At 48.7% G+C, this 17,163-nt stretch overlaps 1 protein-coding gene across 1 annotated transcript in view; it reads right to left on the bottom strand.

The window, feature by feature from the left end:
* The window catches only part of LRP2 (LDL receptor related protein 2), a 433,005-nt gene that overhangs the window by 356,125 nt on the left and 59,717 nt on the right, over positions 1-17,163 (bottom strand). Inside the window, exons 18-19 of the mRNA XM_068110809.2 lie at positions 4,072-4,206; positions 3,652-3,782 (exon numbers count right to left, since the gene is read on the bottom strand). Coding sequence (XP_067966910.2) covers positions 3,652-3,782; positions 4,072-4,206 — 266 coding nt within the window. The remainder of the gene's footprint in view (positions 1-3,651; positions 3,783-4,071; positions 4,207-17,163) is intronic.

The following is a 17,163-nucleotide window of genomic DNA, read 5'->3' as shown; positions in this document are numbered from 1 at the left end:
GCGGTTCGGAGGGCAGGTTTTCCGATGGTCGTTCGTCACCGCCGACGTGCCCATGGCATTGCTTGGCACGGACTTCCTGTGCGCAAATGGGCTCCTGGTCGACGTAAAGCACAGACGTCTTGTCCAGGCCGAGACGTTCAGCTCGCTCGCTTGTGCGCTGCCCAGCTCGTCGAGCAGCCCACTGAGCGGCTCACTGAGCGGCTTGCCAAGCGGCTTGCTGAAGGGTTCGGTTCCGGCCACGTTGATCTGTATGCTTCCGGCAGCGGACGAATTCACCCGCCTCCTCGCCGGCTTCCCGGCCCTCACGCGGCCCACCTTCTCGGCGGGGGCCGTCAAGCACGGGGTGGCCCATCACATCCCCACCGTTGGGCCACTGGTCTATGCCCGGGCACGCCGCCTCGAGCCGACGAAGCTGGCGGTAGCAAAAGCGGAGTTCGCTACCCTGGAGCGACTCGGCATCGTTCGGCGCTCGGAGAGTGCTTGGGCGTCGCCGCTGCACATCGTGCCGAAGCCCGGCGGGGGATGGCGACCGTGCGGGGACTATCGCCGTCTCAATGACGCCACCACCCCCGACCGCTACCCCGTCCCCCACATTCAGGACTTTTCCGCCCGTTTGGCGGGCATGTCCTTCTTCTCGAAGGTGGACCTCATACGCGGTTACCATCAGATACCCGTCAGGCCGGAGGACGTCCCGAAGACGGCGGTCATCACGCCGTTCGGACTCTTCGAATTCCTGCGGATGCCCTTCGGTCTGAAGAATGCGGCTCAGGCGTTCCAGCGGCTGATGGACAGCGTCCTGCGCGACTTGGATTTTGTATACGTCTACCTGGACGATATCCTCGTCGCCAGCGCGTCCCGCGAAGAGCACCTACACCACCTCCGCACGCTCTTCGAACGCCTGGGCCAGCATGGCCTGATTGTGAACCCCGCAAAGTGCCGGTTTGGCGTCGCCGAACTCGATTTTCTGGGGCACCGCATCACCAGGCACGGAGCCGTCCCCTTGCCGGCCAAGGTGGAGGCGGTGAAGGGGTTTCTGCGCCCCCGCACGATCAGGGGGCTGCAGGAGTTCCTGGGCATGGTGAACTTTTACCATCGGTTCCTGCCCCGTAACGCCCAGCTCCTGCGCCCCCTGCACGAAGCTCTCCGAGGTAGGCCGGGCAAAGGCGACGTCACCTGGACTGAGCAGATGGACGCGGCGTTCACGGGCGCGTAGCTCACCTTGGCTAACGCCACCATGCTCGCGCACCCGGCGCCCGATGCGCCGATCGCCCTCACCACCGATGCCTCGGACTACGCGGTGGGCGCGGTGCACGAGCAATGGGTGCGTGGAGCTTGGCAACCGCTGGCGTTCTTTAGCCGGCAGCTTCGCCCGCCCAACGCCGTTACAGTACCTTCGACCGCGAGTTGCTCGGGCTTCACTTGGCGGTCAGGCACTTCCGCCATCTGCGCGAGGGCCGTGCGTTCACGGCCTTCGTCGACCACAAGCCACTGGTCTTCGCGATGGGCAAGGTCACCGAGCCGTGGTCGGCCCGGCAGCAGCGTCACCTCTCGGCCGTGTCTGAGTACACGACGGACATCCGGCACGTCGCGGGGAAGGACAACCTGGTGGCGGATTGCCTTTCCCGGGCCGTCGCCCACGCAGTCCACCTCGGCATCGACTATGCCCGATGGCAGCGGACCAGGCCGCTGACCCCGACGTCCAGGCCTTGCGGACCGCCGTCACGGGCCTCCGCGTCACCGAGGTGCCGTTCGACGGCGCGGGCGCGGCCCTCTTGTGCGACGTCTCCCTCGGGCGGCCTCGCCCCATCGTGCCCGCGGGCTGGCAGCGCCAGGTGTTTGACGCCATCCACGGCCTGTCCCACCCGGGCGCGAGGGCCTCCCAAAGGTTGATCGCCAACAAATTCGTCTTGCATGGCCTCCGGAAGGCCGTCCGCGGCTGGGCCAGGACGTGCCTCGCGTGCCAGCGCGCCAAGGTGCACCAGCACACCCAGGCCCCGTTGGCCCCGTTAACGGTGCCGGAACGCCGGTTTGACCACGTCCACGTGGACCTGGTGGGACCTCTGCCCCCCTCGCGGGGTTTCACCCACGTCCTCACCATGGTGGACCGCACCACCCGGTGGCCGGAGGCCGTGCCCTTGGCGTCGACGACGGCGGCGGACGTCGCGCAGGCTTTCATCGCCACCTGGGTCGCCCGGTTCGGTGCCCCCTCAGACATCTCGTCCGACCGCGGCCCCCAGTTCACCTCGGAGCTCTGGGGGGCGGTCGCGCAGGCGCTCGGGGTCTGGCTGCACCGAACCACGGCCTACCACCCCCAGGCTAACGGCCTGTGTGAGCGATTTCACCGCTCATTGAAGGCCGCGCTCCGGGCCACCCTCCGCGACGGCGGCTGGGTCGACAGGCTCCCCTGGGTCCTGCTGGGCCTCCTGACGGCGCCCAAGGAGGACCTGCGCGCATCCGCGGTGGAGTTGGTCTTCGAGCAACCGCTGCGGGTGCTGGGCGAGTTCCTCCCCGACTCCACGGCACCATGGTCCGCGGCACAGCAGCGCTCCGCTCTGTAGGAGACCGCCCAGAGGTTTGCCCCGGTGCCGACGGCACGCCACGGGCACCCACCGACGCACGTCGCCCCGGAGCTTCGCACGGCGGAGTACGTCTTCGTCCGCCACGATGCCCATCGGACACCACTGCGGCCCCCGTACGACGGGCCTTTCCGCGTGCTGGAGACCGGGGTGAAGCACTTCACCCTGGACATCGGCGGTACTCCTGACCGCGTTTCTGTGGACCGCCTCAAGCCGGCCCACCTCGACGTGGACCATCCACCGCCGGTGGCCCGACCCCCGCGTCGGGGCCGCCCCCCTGCGGGCGGACCCCCGGCACCGCCCAGCCCCGCCGCCACGCCACCCCCCGGTCCTGCACCCAATCCCAGGGGCAGCCAGAGGCATCCCAGATGGCATCCCTGCATCCCAGACGCCGCCAGTCGCCAGGGGGCGCTTCGGCCGGGTCATCCGTTTGCCCCGCAAACTGACCCTTCAGATGCGCGGGGATTCTGGGGGGGCGCATGTGGCGGACACGAAAGCACTGACGTGGTGACATCACCCCGCACACCAAGTGGGGGTGGGCCACGCCCGGGAGAGAGGCGTGGCCTCACGATATACACGGGGCGCGCAGCCCTGAGCAGCTCAGTATTACAGTGAGCTCTTGAATAAAGACTCTTACAAATTACCGCGTTGTCCGCTTCCTCCTTGCTCACAAGCAGCGCGCGTAATACCGCGCTTTAATAGCATGTTTTCTGCGTCTTCCACTTTGTCAACTCACATCGCTTCCCCGACGGGGGACCTAGGCGTAACGCTTGTTATTTAGGGGTTGCCCCCCAAAATAGGTATTTTTTTGTTTGTTTGTTGAAAGTCTTACGATTATGTTAGTATGATTCTACATAGCCCTGTGTTCTAGAAACCATTCAAATTGGTTTAAAATACCTTTATTCAATGTAGTATAATGTTTCTTCTACCAGGTGAGCGCCAGGTGTATTGCCCCAATGTTTTCAGGATTCCAAAGAGCAAAACGGAATGTGTCACTTGCGTGGAAACATTCCATAAAACTTTGAGGCTTGTATATAACACAGGTTAGATTAGTAAGAAAAACATCAACACATACCTTGGTATACATCGATGCTGAAGGGATGTTCGAGCACACTGACTTGATCAAGTCGGTGCCGATTGCGTCCATCAAAGTCACTGAACTCGATGTGGTCAAAGAAGGCATCGACCCAGTAAATGATTCCAGTCCTAAGAAGGCATAAGTGACATGATGTTCTCAAGAACAGACTCAGTTTGTTTTATACACCAATGCACCCTCGGTTTGCTTGCAATAGCAATCTCCAGCTTAAAGTATTGTAAACTGTATGAGGACACATTCATTAAATAATTGTTGTAATGCCCCAAAAATTGCTGCCAGCAAACTTGGAGGGTGACAATTCTGATCCGCAAAGACTGTCTGGTCAATTTTCTTTTTCATTTGCACATATTAAGGAGCACAAACACCTGAATAACGTTTTACACAAAGATACAAGCTTACGATTTCATTTCCCAGTCCAGAGCCAATCCGTTAGGCCAGCCAAGTGTAGTATTTACAATTGGTGTGGCATGTGAGCCATCACACCAAGCTCTCACTATTTTTGCAGGACGATGCCAGTCACTATAGAATATGTACCTGTAAAAAAACATGAGAAAGAATGAAAGCTATTCAGGATGTAAATTTTGAAAAACTGGAAATATACATGAATGCAATGTCTGTTCTCACTTGTGAATAAATACAATCATCACGACAGGTTCCTTACTTGTAATTATCATTCACTGCATCACTCAACACACAATGGAATTAAGGTGTGGGGAGAGGCAAGGTACAAGAGGAGATATGGGTGAAAGACAATGAACACAAACACACACACACAAACGCGCACACACACACACACACACACACACACACACACACACACACACACACACACACACACACACACACACACACACACACACACACACACACACACACACACACACACACACTTCAGTGTTCAGTGTTATGATAAACACAAAGTATGGCATGGAATAATCAGCCACACGTTTGAAAAACAATGCTCAAAGTGTGGCAACATTTTTTGACATTCCACCAATTACCTCTCGTGGTGGCCTTAAAATCTCAACAACCCTAATAATGGTCAAACACACACACACACACACACACACACACACACACACACACACACACACACACACACATCTTGTTTATTCATTTCTGCTCCTCATAATTCTATCACTCACACACACACACACACACACACACACACACACACACACACACACACACACACACACACACACACACACACATCTTGTTTATTCATTTCTGCTCCTCATAATTCTATCACTCACACACACACACACACACACACACATCTTGTTTATTCATTTCTGTCCCTCCTAATTCTATCACAAACAAACACACACACACACACACACACACACACACACACACACACACACACACACACACACACACACAACTAAGATTTATAGTTTTGTATTTTTAATTACTTTTCTGACATTTGTAGAATTTGTTTTCCACTTGGAAGTTGTGGTTTACGATGTGTAAATAAAGTTGGAAAAAGTCTGATTAAATTCAATTTAAAAACGAATGTTAATTGTAGCCCAGTGTGGCAAAAAAAGCAGTCGAGTGGGGTTGGCCTCTTATGGGGGATTCCAAGGTCACAGCCCTGGCTTTCTGGCCTGTGCATGGAGAAAAGGAATGTGGTGATACGGGAAAAAGGTGGGTGCTTCGGTCCACGCGGCTTGGTGCAGACAGAGCTGTGTTTAGGCAAACTGTCTGAGTTCTACTTTTACAAGAAAAAGACATAGACTGGGGCAGAGGTTTGTTATGGAGCAAGCTTGACCAGACCAAGGTTCTACCATTCACGGAGACAACAGAATGCAGACATTTATATGCCAGACCGCTTTGTTGACCTTGTGTGAAACATATAGGACATCACGAGAGCTTGCATCGGATTTAGGAGGGCAGGAGACGGATGGAGTTTGATGTAACACCAAACGGACAACTTGCCTTGCCAGGTGAATGAGCGAGGGAGGTTGTTGAGAGAGGGTTTGGCTGTGTGCACTTCACCCTGACGGACTGCGTATTCAAACCAGCATCCAGTGAAGGGACGCGAGTGCTGCAAGAGGACCCGATGGGTTCCACACTCCAAGCCAGAGTTCACTTGCCAGATGCATCCCTTCGGAGGATAGTTGTCTTACCTACTGGCGGGTATTCGACGAATGCCGTCTTGCTGGGGTCGCGGAGATGACGTCCAGACAAGAAACTCCTTTCTGGTCACAGAGACGGCGCCGAGACCACGGACCGATTTCCCACCTCACTCTTCATTTGTTCCTCCTCACTTCTCTCTCGTCATTCTTCAACTGCCGGTATGCATTGGGTTCTTTAGCAGCATGCACCTTCTATATTCATCATCACTCAGCTTGGTCTGTAGACACAGGAGTCGGATGGGTGCTTATGCGAGACCAAACTTGCAACGCGACTTGCATGGTCGCACTTCTACCTGTACAACCCAATTGGACAAGATCATTTGAACGTGTGAAGTGCCGACTCTGATCATCTGTAACCCACTGAAGTCTTATGTATCACAAACTAGTTACCGGAGATAAGTTGCCATAGTCCGTGGGCTGAGTAGGGTTTACATGCACCCCCCCCCCCCCCCACAACTTAACTTCCCGGGTATGTCCATGTACCCCCCACCCTAGGGGTTAGGAAAAACCATGTTAACAGAAAAAAAAACTCATTCCCAAGGTACCTCCCACGCATATTTTGATGTTACCCCCCCTGTGTCAGTGATTTCCGAAAATTAGGGGTAGGCGAAATTCAAATGGCCATAACTTTTTACCTAGTCATCGTATGGTTGCATATGACCCCTCAAAATGTTTGTCCTGGGACACTCTTTACAATGATATGTGTTATATGCAAATGAGGTCACTAATGAGGTCACCAGAGGTCAAACTATGAGGGAATGAGTTTTTTTCTGTTAACATGGTTTTTCCTAACCCCTAGGGTGGGGGGTACATGGACATACCCGGGAAGTTCAGTTGTGGGGGGGGGGGGGGGGTGCATGTAAACCCTACTCAGCCCACGGACTACCAACCATGAAAGTTTGAATCAATGTTTGACTGCATACAAATCTGTGAAATGTGTGTTTTATAATCTGGTGGATTTTAATCATTGAAGGTTTCTTTTCATCTATCTATAATTCCAGTAATCTCTGTGTGTATGTATGTCTGTATGTCTGTGACCGCTGTTTCTCGACAACCACGGGTCCGATATACTTTAAACTTGCCAGGTATATTGCTGGGGACCCGAGGATGTGCCTTTTCAAGGTTTCATATTAATCGGACAAGTAGTTACCGAGCTATGTCCAAAAAACGATTCAACCAATCAGAGAGCAGCGAGTTATCACGTGTGCCGAACGTGGCGAACAGACTCTGCCTCGGACGGCACATTTGAGAGCGTATTCATTTATTTCACGTTGGCAAACTATGTTGCCGCTATGTTGGCGTTAAACTATGTTTTAAAACTAATTAAAACTAATTTGCGATTCTTTCGCTTTCCTGCGCGTTTGTGCACGCTATGGCGATTTCTTTACCAAACTCCGCAAGCCGTTCGCTTTGGACCAAACCATTTCATGTAAATAGAGGGGGGGGATATAATTTTAGATATAGATATAGTACAGGCATGCCCTAGTTAGTAATAATTAGTTTAAGTATAATAAAGGTAGACAGTCGGGATTAATAAATATTGTTTATCAAATCACCTTCGTGTCCTATGTTGGTTTCACCTGAATTGTGAGAGACTGGACATATTCTTGTCCGCACATCTTTTTATACCGTGCGCCCATCGGGGTAACCGGTGCACTCGCATTGGTGCTCCGAGGCAGTAACAACACTTAGAACGACTGATAAGTGGCAAATGGCGTTTTCCAGGATGACCATACTGACTTTATAACTCTCATCATACATTTCATTCTATGATAATACATTAAATCATGCACAACTTACCTTAAATATACCATGCCCACCAACCAGCACAACCACACCACCTACCACATCAAACTGTTATTCAACATGGAGGTCATATTTTCACTCATGTCTGTTTGTTTGTTTGTCTGTCTGCCTGTGAACAGGATATTTCAAAAGTTGTGGACTGATTCAAATTAAATTAGGTGGAGAGGTTGGGTGTGTGAGAAGGTCGAAATGATTATATTTTGGTGAAGATCCGAATCTGGATCCGGAGACTGGAGTTTTAAAATATTTTTCACCATTGAGAGATAGGACCAAAAACGATTTGCCATATGATATTTCAAAAAGTTGTGGACGGGTTATGACAAAACATGGTGGATGAGTTGGGTAGGTGACAAGAACAAGCCAATTCGATTTTGGTTCACGTCCGGATACAGATCCGGCCTATCAATGGGATTCAAAACTTAAACTGTTCAGCCTGGCACTGAAAAGGTATGAAACCTTAAAAAGTTATGTATGCACCCTACCGAGTGCCATTCTTGTTTCACCTGTTAACGTATCATAGAATAGCTTTCGTACAAAGCGAAATGGAAAAGTATCTCAATATAAAATAATTTGATGTGAAATTTATTTTTATTGATATTGATTTGTAATTCTGAAAAAGAAACTGAAGTGTGAGTTTGATTTTACATCTTTCATTTAAGTTATTTTGAATATATATATATCTGTGAGAAATAGTAGAAACTCCACAGTACGAGCAGGGCGTCTCATTAGCATTGAATAAATAATCGGGAGATTGAATAAGACGCGGACGTAGCTTCAGGGCTTCGATCTTTAATTCGACAAGCTTTCGACCAACATGGAAACATGGATTTCGACCAACACCAACATGGTTCGTGCGAGGCTTGATTCCACACTTCCGCGGCGGCACAGGTACTTAGGTATGTGCGAACATCATCCCGGAACCCTACCCTGCGTTTGCCCGGGAGGGGCCATTCAAGTCTCTCGGTTGCGACGACCCAAAAAGAACAAGGGGCTTAATCTCCCCTTGGTAAGGGCAGGAGGGTCGCGCGAAAACCGTACCATTTGGTGTATATATGTTGGAACCCATCTGTGGATCGGTCCCATCGGCCGATGGGTCTGACCCATCTGTGGATGCACGAGAAATGACAATGCAGACCCATCGGCCGATGGGTCTGCGCCATCTGCGGATGTGTTGTTCACCTTGAAGGAATGTGTATGCATCATAATTCATCTCTGTTAAATTCTGTTTAACGTATTGTATCCGTATTCCATAAATTGTATCCGTAATTGTATTGTTTGTGTTAAAAATCATCTCTGTTAAATTCCTACCACATGTAATTCCAATGACTGTGTACCTGATTGAAGAGCACCATTCTGTCAACACATTCCTTCAAGGTGAACAACACATCCGCAGATGGCGCAGACCCATCGGCCGATGGGTCTGCATTGTCATTTCTCGTGCATCCACAGATGGGTCAGACCCATCGGCCGATGGGACCGATCCACAGATGGGTTCCAACATATATACATATATATATACATATATATATACATATATATATGGACTTCCGTTGAACTTGGGGCCGACTCAGAAGAAGACCTTTGTTGGTCGAAAGCTTGTCGAATTAAAGATCGAAGCCCTGAAGCTACGTCCGCGTCTTATTCAATCTCCCGTATATATATATATATATATATATATATATATATATATATATATATATATATATATATATATATATATATATATATATATATATATACATATATATATATACAGTGGAACCTTGACTTACGAGTTTAATTCGTTCTGTGACCGAGCTCGTAACTCAATTTGCTCGTTTCTCAAATCAAATTTCCCCATTAAAATGCATTGAAATGCTATTAATCTGTTCCAGCCTGCCAAAAACCACACCAATTTTTTTTTAAATATACAGTATATATAAAAATATCTCGCGCTTTATATTTCACCTGTATGCAGCATACAAGTTGGCAGGATGGCCTGGACTGGAGGTACGCACACTTGACTCTAAACTGTCCAGCCTGGGTTTGAATCCCGACCCAGCTATAACCTGTCATGTCGGTGTTTCACAGGCAGGGTGATTCATCAATGTGTGTACCGCTAAACTGGGCGCCCCGTTTGCGTCCCATTAGTGTGTTAAGGATCTCACCGTGTTTTCCACAAAGAAAAGGCGAGCTATCGCCGGCACTCTGAACAAGTTGTGGCCTGGCATGCTCTTCTCCTCTGCCGTTATATACGTCCTCCTCGGCATTTTTTTGCAGAAGAGCCCTGTCTCGTCACAGTTGAAGATTTGCTGGGGGATGTATCGTTCGGCTTCTATCAGTTCGGCAAAAGTTATAATAAAATCTTCAGCTGCCTTCACATCCGCCTCACCAAGTCGACAACACGCACACCTCGCTCATGTTGTTCGACGATTGCGTGTTTTATATCCAAGCACATCATCCTCTTCTTCTTCTCAGTACTGCCCTTGGCACTCAATTTCTTAGGACCCATGGTTAAAACTAAGAAATTTTCCAAAATAACCAAAATGCGAAAACAAAACAGCAGCGATATATGGCAGAAATGCTTGCACGGCAAGATAACCACGTGACCGGAACCCACCTGGTGGCGGGTGGCGTTAGCTCCAAAATAACCAAAATGCGAAAACAAAACCGCAGCGATATACGGCAGAAATGCTTGCACGGCAAGATAACCACGTGACCGGAACCCACCTGGTGGCGGGTGGCGTTAGCTCCAAAATAACCAAAATGCGAAAACAAAACAGCAGCGATATACGGCAGAAATGCTTGCACGGCAAGATAACCACGTGACCGGAACCCACCTGGTGGCGGGTGGCGTTAGCTCCAAAATAACCAAAATGCGAAAACAAAACAGCAGCGATATATGGCAGAAATGCTTGCACGGCAAGATAACCACGTGACCAGAACCCACCTGGTGGCGAGTGGCGTTAGCTCCAAAATAACCAAAATGCGAAAACAAAACAGCAGCGATATACGGCAGAAATGCTTGCACGGCAAGATAACCACGTGACCGGAACCCACCTGGTGGCGGGTGGCGTAAGCTCGTAACTCAAATCTCGGCTCGCATCTCAAAGCAATAAACCGCCCGAGCGACGGCTCGTATCTCGGAAAACTCGTAAGTTGGTGCACTCGTAAGTCAAGGTTCCACTGTATATATATATATATATATATGGTTGCGGTTTTGCAAAACCACTAAAAAGAAATGACAACCACCATACAGGTCCCTTAGAATAGTTATTTCATAGCAGACCATTATCTTAGCCCTTTCCCTTATTTCGGGTTAGTATGTCTTTATGCGTTGGGGAAGGGAAAGATAGGCCCTCCTCTCATAAGGGATAATAAACCAGGCAGATGCACAAAGATTGTATCCACAGATTGATTTTAAGTATTGAAGGACAGAAGACAGATCAAAGACCATTGGGAAATGCACCAATCAGGGCCTGAGGAACTTCGGGGGTGCTTAAGGGAGCAGAGTGATGGGCTCCACCAATCGGGAGCCCGGACACCCTCGAACATCAGCCCCACCCCTTGCTAGGGCCCTGACAAAAGGCTTTGGACACGTGTTTCACTCTCCTTTTTTTCCGGTTTCATCTAGCACGTGCCTGCATTATTCTCGCTCTTGGTTTCTGGGCTTTGTCATCAAGCACGTGCCTGCATTTTCTCGCTCTTGGCTTTTAGACTCAGTCGGCAGTTTACGTGTGCTCCTTTCTTGGTCGGACCCTCTCACAGGCCTAGCATGTGCCTGCATTACACACACACACACACACACACACACACACACACACACACACACACACACTCTCTCTCTCTCTCTCTCTCTCTCTCTCTCTCTCTCTCTCCTCCCACTTTGGACAGCTGCCGCTCGCTTAGCACGCACGTGCGATTGCCAGGTCTGTTGCTCAGTCACTGGCGGTACATGCTGTGTCTCGTGTTGCTTTTTCCTTTCTTCCTACCTTTTGGTCCTTTCTGCTGTCCGAGTGTCGGTGTCCCTTTCTATCGTCTTGTCTACTGAGCGAGAGAGGGAGAGACAGCGCGGTTAAAGTTATCCGCTTTAGGTGGTTAACGGGATTTATTTATTTATTTCCCTGTTATTGTTGTTGTTGTTTATTTTTTTGCATTTATATTGGCTTTATAAACCTTTGTACCATTTATTGGTTATTTTTTTTCGTTTAGTTACTTCAAATGGCTAGCAAGAATAGTCGATGTAATGCCGGTCGTGACGCCGAAGAGGGGTTAACAGATGAACACGGCATGTGTTTTGTCCCACCGGAAGATGTCGCGCTGGAGGAGACGCTCCTCGCAATCGGAGAATTGATCGGTTGTGAGAACATACGGGCAGCGTCCCGAATGCACCACAAGGTGGTTGTTTTCGTTTCACGTGTCCGTTTCGCGCGCATCGTCGTGCAGAACGGCCTCACCTTGGGCAATGACCAGTTTGTTCCGGTTTCGCCATGGAACACTCCGGCCTCGAAGGTAATACTATCAAACGTTCTACCGACGCTGTCTAATGAGGAAATTCTTCAGAAGCTCGGTCAGTACGGTACTGTGGTGTCGAGAATTATCCAAGCCTCCATTCGCACCACAGACGGGAAGCTTAAGCATATCGAAACGTTTAGACGGTTTTGTTATGTTGTTTTGAAGGATGGTTTGACGCAATTGAATGTCTCTCTCGTTTTTAAGTCGTCAAAACGTGAGCACAGGATTTTTGCGGCAACGGAGAGGTTGATTTGTTACGGGTGTGGTGTACATGGACATACTCGGCAGTATTGTCCTGATGGGGAGAAAACGTATGCCTCAGCAGCCGGACCAGCCCCACCCGTGACCATTACGGAGGATTCTATCGATGTTTCGCCTTCAGTGCGGGAATCTACGTCGGACCATCAAGGTACGGCTAAGAGTGGTGCTGATGAGACCCATACGGATGTGCTTCGTGTAAGCGATGAGTCATCCAGTACAGCTGGCCATCGTGCAACTGATGAGTCAGCAAATGTAGGGGAGAAGCCTCTACCTGTAGAGGGAATGTTTTGTGAGGAGCAGCAGATTGTAGATGCGGCGTCTCGGAAAAATTTGAAACGGTCACTTGTAAGTGCGAGGAATGAGGACAAAGGTGTTAAAGTGTTGGTGGTGCAGACAGGAAGCAGTTTAAACGATTCAGACAGTCCTTCACATGAAGATCAGCAAGGTGGTGAAACTATGGCTGACATGATACCACCTGCTCAGGATGAAGGGGAACTTTTTCCTGAAGGTTGTAAATCAACCTGCGAAACCGAACAGCCTACTGATGACCATATCAATTCTAATGGGGAATGCAAAATACCCATTACTACTAATAACGACTCCTCCCCCCCCATTGCAATGATGCATGAGGATGAAGAGGATGAAGAACCTAAGGTAGATGGGGATGGAACAGGTGTTTCTGTACAGGTTCAGGAGGAACTCGTTACTAGCGTCACGGAGGGAATTCTAACTACAGAGACACTGATCGGCCATGAGGAACCAGTGGCAATGGTTGACAGGGCTCCCCCCCCCCCCCCCCCTCAGGAGGAAGAGCAGCCTTTGGAGATCTCAAAAGAAAATATTGTCAGATTTTTGAAGGAAACTTTCAGACAAAGGCATGTACGAATTAAGGATCATTTTCCTAATATCCAGGCTTTCCTTGCAGCCGCAAAACCTTTGCTGCAAAGGAGTGAGCATGTGGAAATCTCCGAACAAGAATTTCAGCGGCTGAGGAAATCCATCACGAAGGCAAACAAGGAATTAATTGAGGAAGAGGACTTCACCCCCTTGAAGAATCAACCATGGAACTAAATGTTGTATCCTTAAATATAAATGGGGGTCGTGCCCCCTTACGGAGGGTGCAAACCATTCAAGCGGTTGGAAAAGAAAAGGCTGACATTATTCTCTTACAAGAGACCCACGCTACTAGTGCTCAAGTAGCCGATTGGGGGAAACTTTTTAAAGGGCAATGGTGGCTAAGTGGGTTCCCTACACCTCGGGCCGGTGTTGCCATTTGCCTAAGTCACAAGATTTGTGCTCAACAGGTTTCATTTAAAGAAATCTATAAAGGGCATTTGATCTCCGTAGATTTTCTTTATAATACCCAAAAGATTATCGTAGTGAATGTTTATGCACCGTGTGACCCAATGGAGAGGAAAATTTTCTTCTCCACTCTGCGGGATTTTGTAAAAACTCTGGACCCAACAGCCTTTATCTGTATCGCGGGAGATTTTAATTGCACAATTTGTCCGTCAATTGATAGGAATGGTCATGAGCCTCATGTTGCCTCTACGAAAGCTCTAGAGGACACCATCAACATCTTTCGGTTTAAGGATGTGTGGAGATCACAACACCCACTCTCACGCTGTTATACATGGTGTAGATGCAATGATGGTATTATGTCAATGGCAAGGCTGGACAGATTCTATGTGAACAAGCCAATGTTGAATGTGGTGTCTGTCTCCAAAATTTTACCAACTGGATTCACAGACCACAGTTTAATCTCAATGTCCTTTAAGTTACCCTTTCCACCCGGTGGTAGTGCTTACTGGTCTTTGAATACTCGTCTCTTACATGACAAGGAATTTAATGAGGCCTTTCACGTCGTGTGGGAGAAAATTCGCTCCTCCAGACCTGAGTATGATAGTCTCCGGCTGTGGTGGGACATTGCAAAATCCCAAATTAAGAATTTCTGTCAACAATATAGTGCATACACCACCAAAATCCAATCAATATCAATCGATCAGTTAAAATCTGAAATTATATCGTTAGAACAGAATGTTGACGAGGTTGGGAGAGGTGCACGTGACCAACTAATATGGGCAAAGAAAGCAGTGCTGGAGGAAGCGGTACGGCAACGGACGATGGGTGCCTTGGTCCGAATGCGAATGAGCTATTTAACTCTGGACATGCCAAACAAAGAGTTCTTTAAGTTAGAGTCTTCCCTCAAAAGGTCACAACAAATTCATACTTTACTCACTCCCAATGGGTCACTGGTGACCTCTCAGCAGGCGATCAGGTGTACTCTGAAAGGGTTCTATTCTAACTTGTATTCTCCTCAGAACGTGGACAATGAGGTGATACGAGAGTTAACTGCTGGGCTTCCGAGTGTCGAGGAGGATGAGCGATGCATGCTCGATTCCCCAATTTCGGCTGATGAACTTGAAGCAGCTGTGCAGAGCCTGAAAGATGGGAAAGCTTCTGGAATAGATGGCCTGCCCACAGAATTCTACAAGACCTTCTGGGCCCTTGTGGGACCTGACCTACTCGATGTACTCGATGAAAGCATACGTGTCGGAGAACTTCCAATGTCTTGTAGACGAGCAGTCATTTGTTTGCTACCAAAAGCTGGGAATCTTCAACTGGTTGATAACTGGCGACCTGTCTCCTTATTGTGTGTTGATTACAAGATTTTCTCTAAAGTACTTGCTAATCGTATGAAGACTGTGATCAGTTCAGTTATACACCCGGACCAGACCTACTGTGTGCCTGGAAAATCTATTTATGATAATATTTTTTTGGTAAGAGATATTATTTCATGCAATAAGTTCCTGCGTGACGATTTTGGGTTGCTGTTTCTTGATCAAACTAAGGCCTTCGATCGTGTTGACCACAAGTACCTTTTTTCTGTCTTGAAAGGAATGGGGTTTGGTGAAACTTTCACCTCTTATGTCAAACTCCTGTGTACTAATACTCAATGTATGATGAAGATCAACAATAGGTTATGCTCTCCCTTTCCTTTCCAACGGGGTATTCGCCAAGGTTGCCCCCTCTCTGGGCTTTTATATATAGTCGCCCTTGAACCACTCCTTCGGTCTATTAGACAGCAAATACCTCAGGGAATGAGAAGTATAGAAGGAGCAGAATTTGTGCAGACGGCTTATGCTGATGATGTCTGTGTTTTGATTAGAAGCTCCAATGATGTCTCTGCTTTACAACGTTGTATGCGAGATTTCTCTGCAGCCTCTTCCGGTGGGATCAATTGGAATAAAAGTACAGCATTATGGTGTGGCAAAGGCAATCCCTCTTGTGTATCACCACCCTCACTCCCACACAACCTGGTCTGGAGAACGGACGGGGTTAAATATCTTGGAGTGCATATCGGTAATCGTGAAACAGAAATGAAAAATTGGGAAGGAGTGTTGGAGCAAATTATGCACAGATTGAAAGCATGGGAAGGACTGCTGAGGTCCATCTCCTATCGAGGCCGTACCCTTGTCATAAACAATCTGGTTGCAACAAAATTATGGCACAGAATTATTGCTTTACAGCCATCAAACCAACTAATTATGGCTACTCAGCGAATGCTAGTAAACTTCTTTTGGAGTGGCTACCATTGGCTGAGGCCTGAGATATTGTACTACCCCCGGAAGGAAGGTGGCCAGGGCATTGTTGATATCTCTGGTCGGGTTGTGGCCTTTCGGCTGCAGTCTCTGCAGAGACTACTGTTCGCTGAACAGCTGCCCTGGCGGCCCTTTGCATTTTTTCTGTTACAACAGGCTGGTAGACTGAGATATGATCGGCAGCTTCTTTTGATAGACCTCGAGCATATAAATTTTGCCTCTCTTCCGAGATTCTATCAGAGTTTATTGGACACTTGGAAAAGGTTTGACGTCCACCGCTTCCTTGAGGGCTATAATTGTCGAATGTTACTTCAAGAACCCCTTTTCTTCAATAACTTTTTTCCTGGTATCCCTCATAGCCATGCCCTGATTAAAAAATTTATCCAAGGAGGGATTAACAAAGTATGTGATCTGAGAGATTCATCTGGAGTTAAGTGGAAACCTGCTGGTTTGGTGGCAACCTCAGTTGGATCTCGGTCTGTCCGACTTGTAGACCAAGTTGTACGTATAGTCATTAGAAAATTTAGACAGCTAAACATCGGCTGGGAAGGTGTTGGTAACATTGAGGACTTTCGGTTAGGTTTCCCTGAAATCAAAGTGCTCCTTTCGTCTTCTCTTCAGCCGGAGATTGAACATACCCCCCCTTTTCATCTTGTAACTAAGATTGGAATCCGTGATCTCTCTCGACAAAATAAGAATGTACCCCTCTTTGGGAGAACACGAGTAGCTTTGTGGTCAGAGCGGTTAGGGTTGGGGTCTCCCTCTACCCCCCTTTGGCCTCACATGTACACCTTACCAATACATGGTGTGTTAGCGGACATACAATGGAGGTTAGCACACTGGGCGCTTCCCTCCAATATTTTTGTCCACCGTATTAACAGCTCACTGCCGGAAACTTGTCCTTTCTGTGACCAGAAGGAGGATTTGTTTCATGCTTATGTACAGTGTCGTAGACTGACATCGCTTTTCTTGTTCCTTGAATATCTTTTTCACCAATTGTCCTTCCCTTTCAATATGCATATGTTTATATTTGGTGTGTCTTTCAGGCCCACATGTAGAGATGTGGGTGTTCTTCTCAATTTTTTGGTTGCTGTTGCAAAATATGCGATATATAAATCTCGGAAAATTAAAATAGATAACGGCTATGGCTCTGATGCTATTTCTATTTTTAAAGGGTTTGTCTCAAC

This window comes from Myxine glutinosa, chromosome 3 (genome assembly GCF_964187855.1).
Source record: "Myxine glutinosa chromosome 3, kmMyxGlut1.1, whole genome shotgun sequence".
In the NCBI taxonomy this organism is placed as follows: domain Eukaryota; kingdom Metazoa; phylum Chordata; class Myxini; order Myxiniformes; family Myxinidae; genus Myxine; species Myxine glutinosa.
This window is presented reverse-complemented; position numbering and strand designations above follow the sequence as displayed.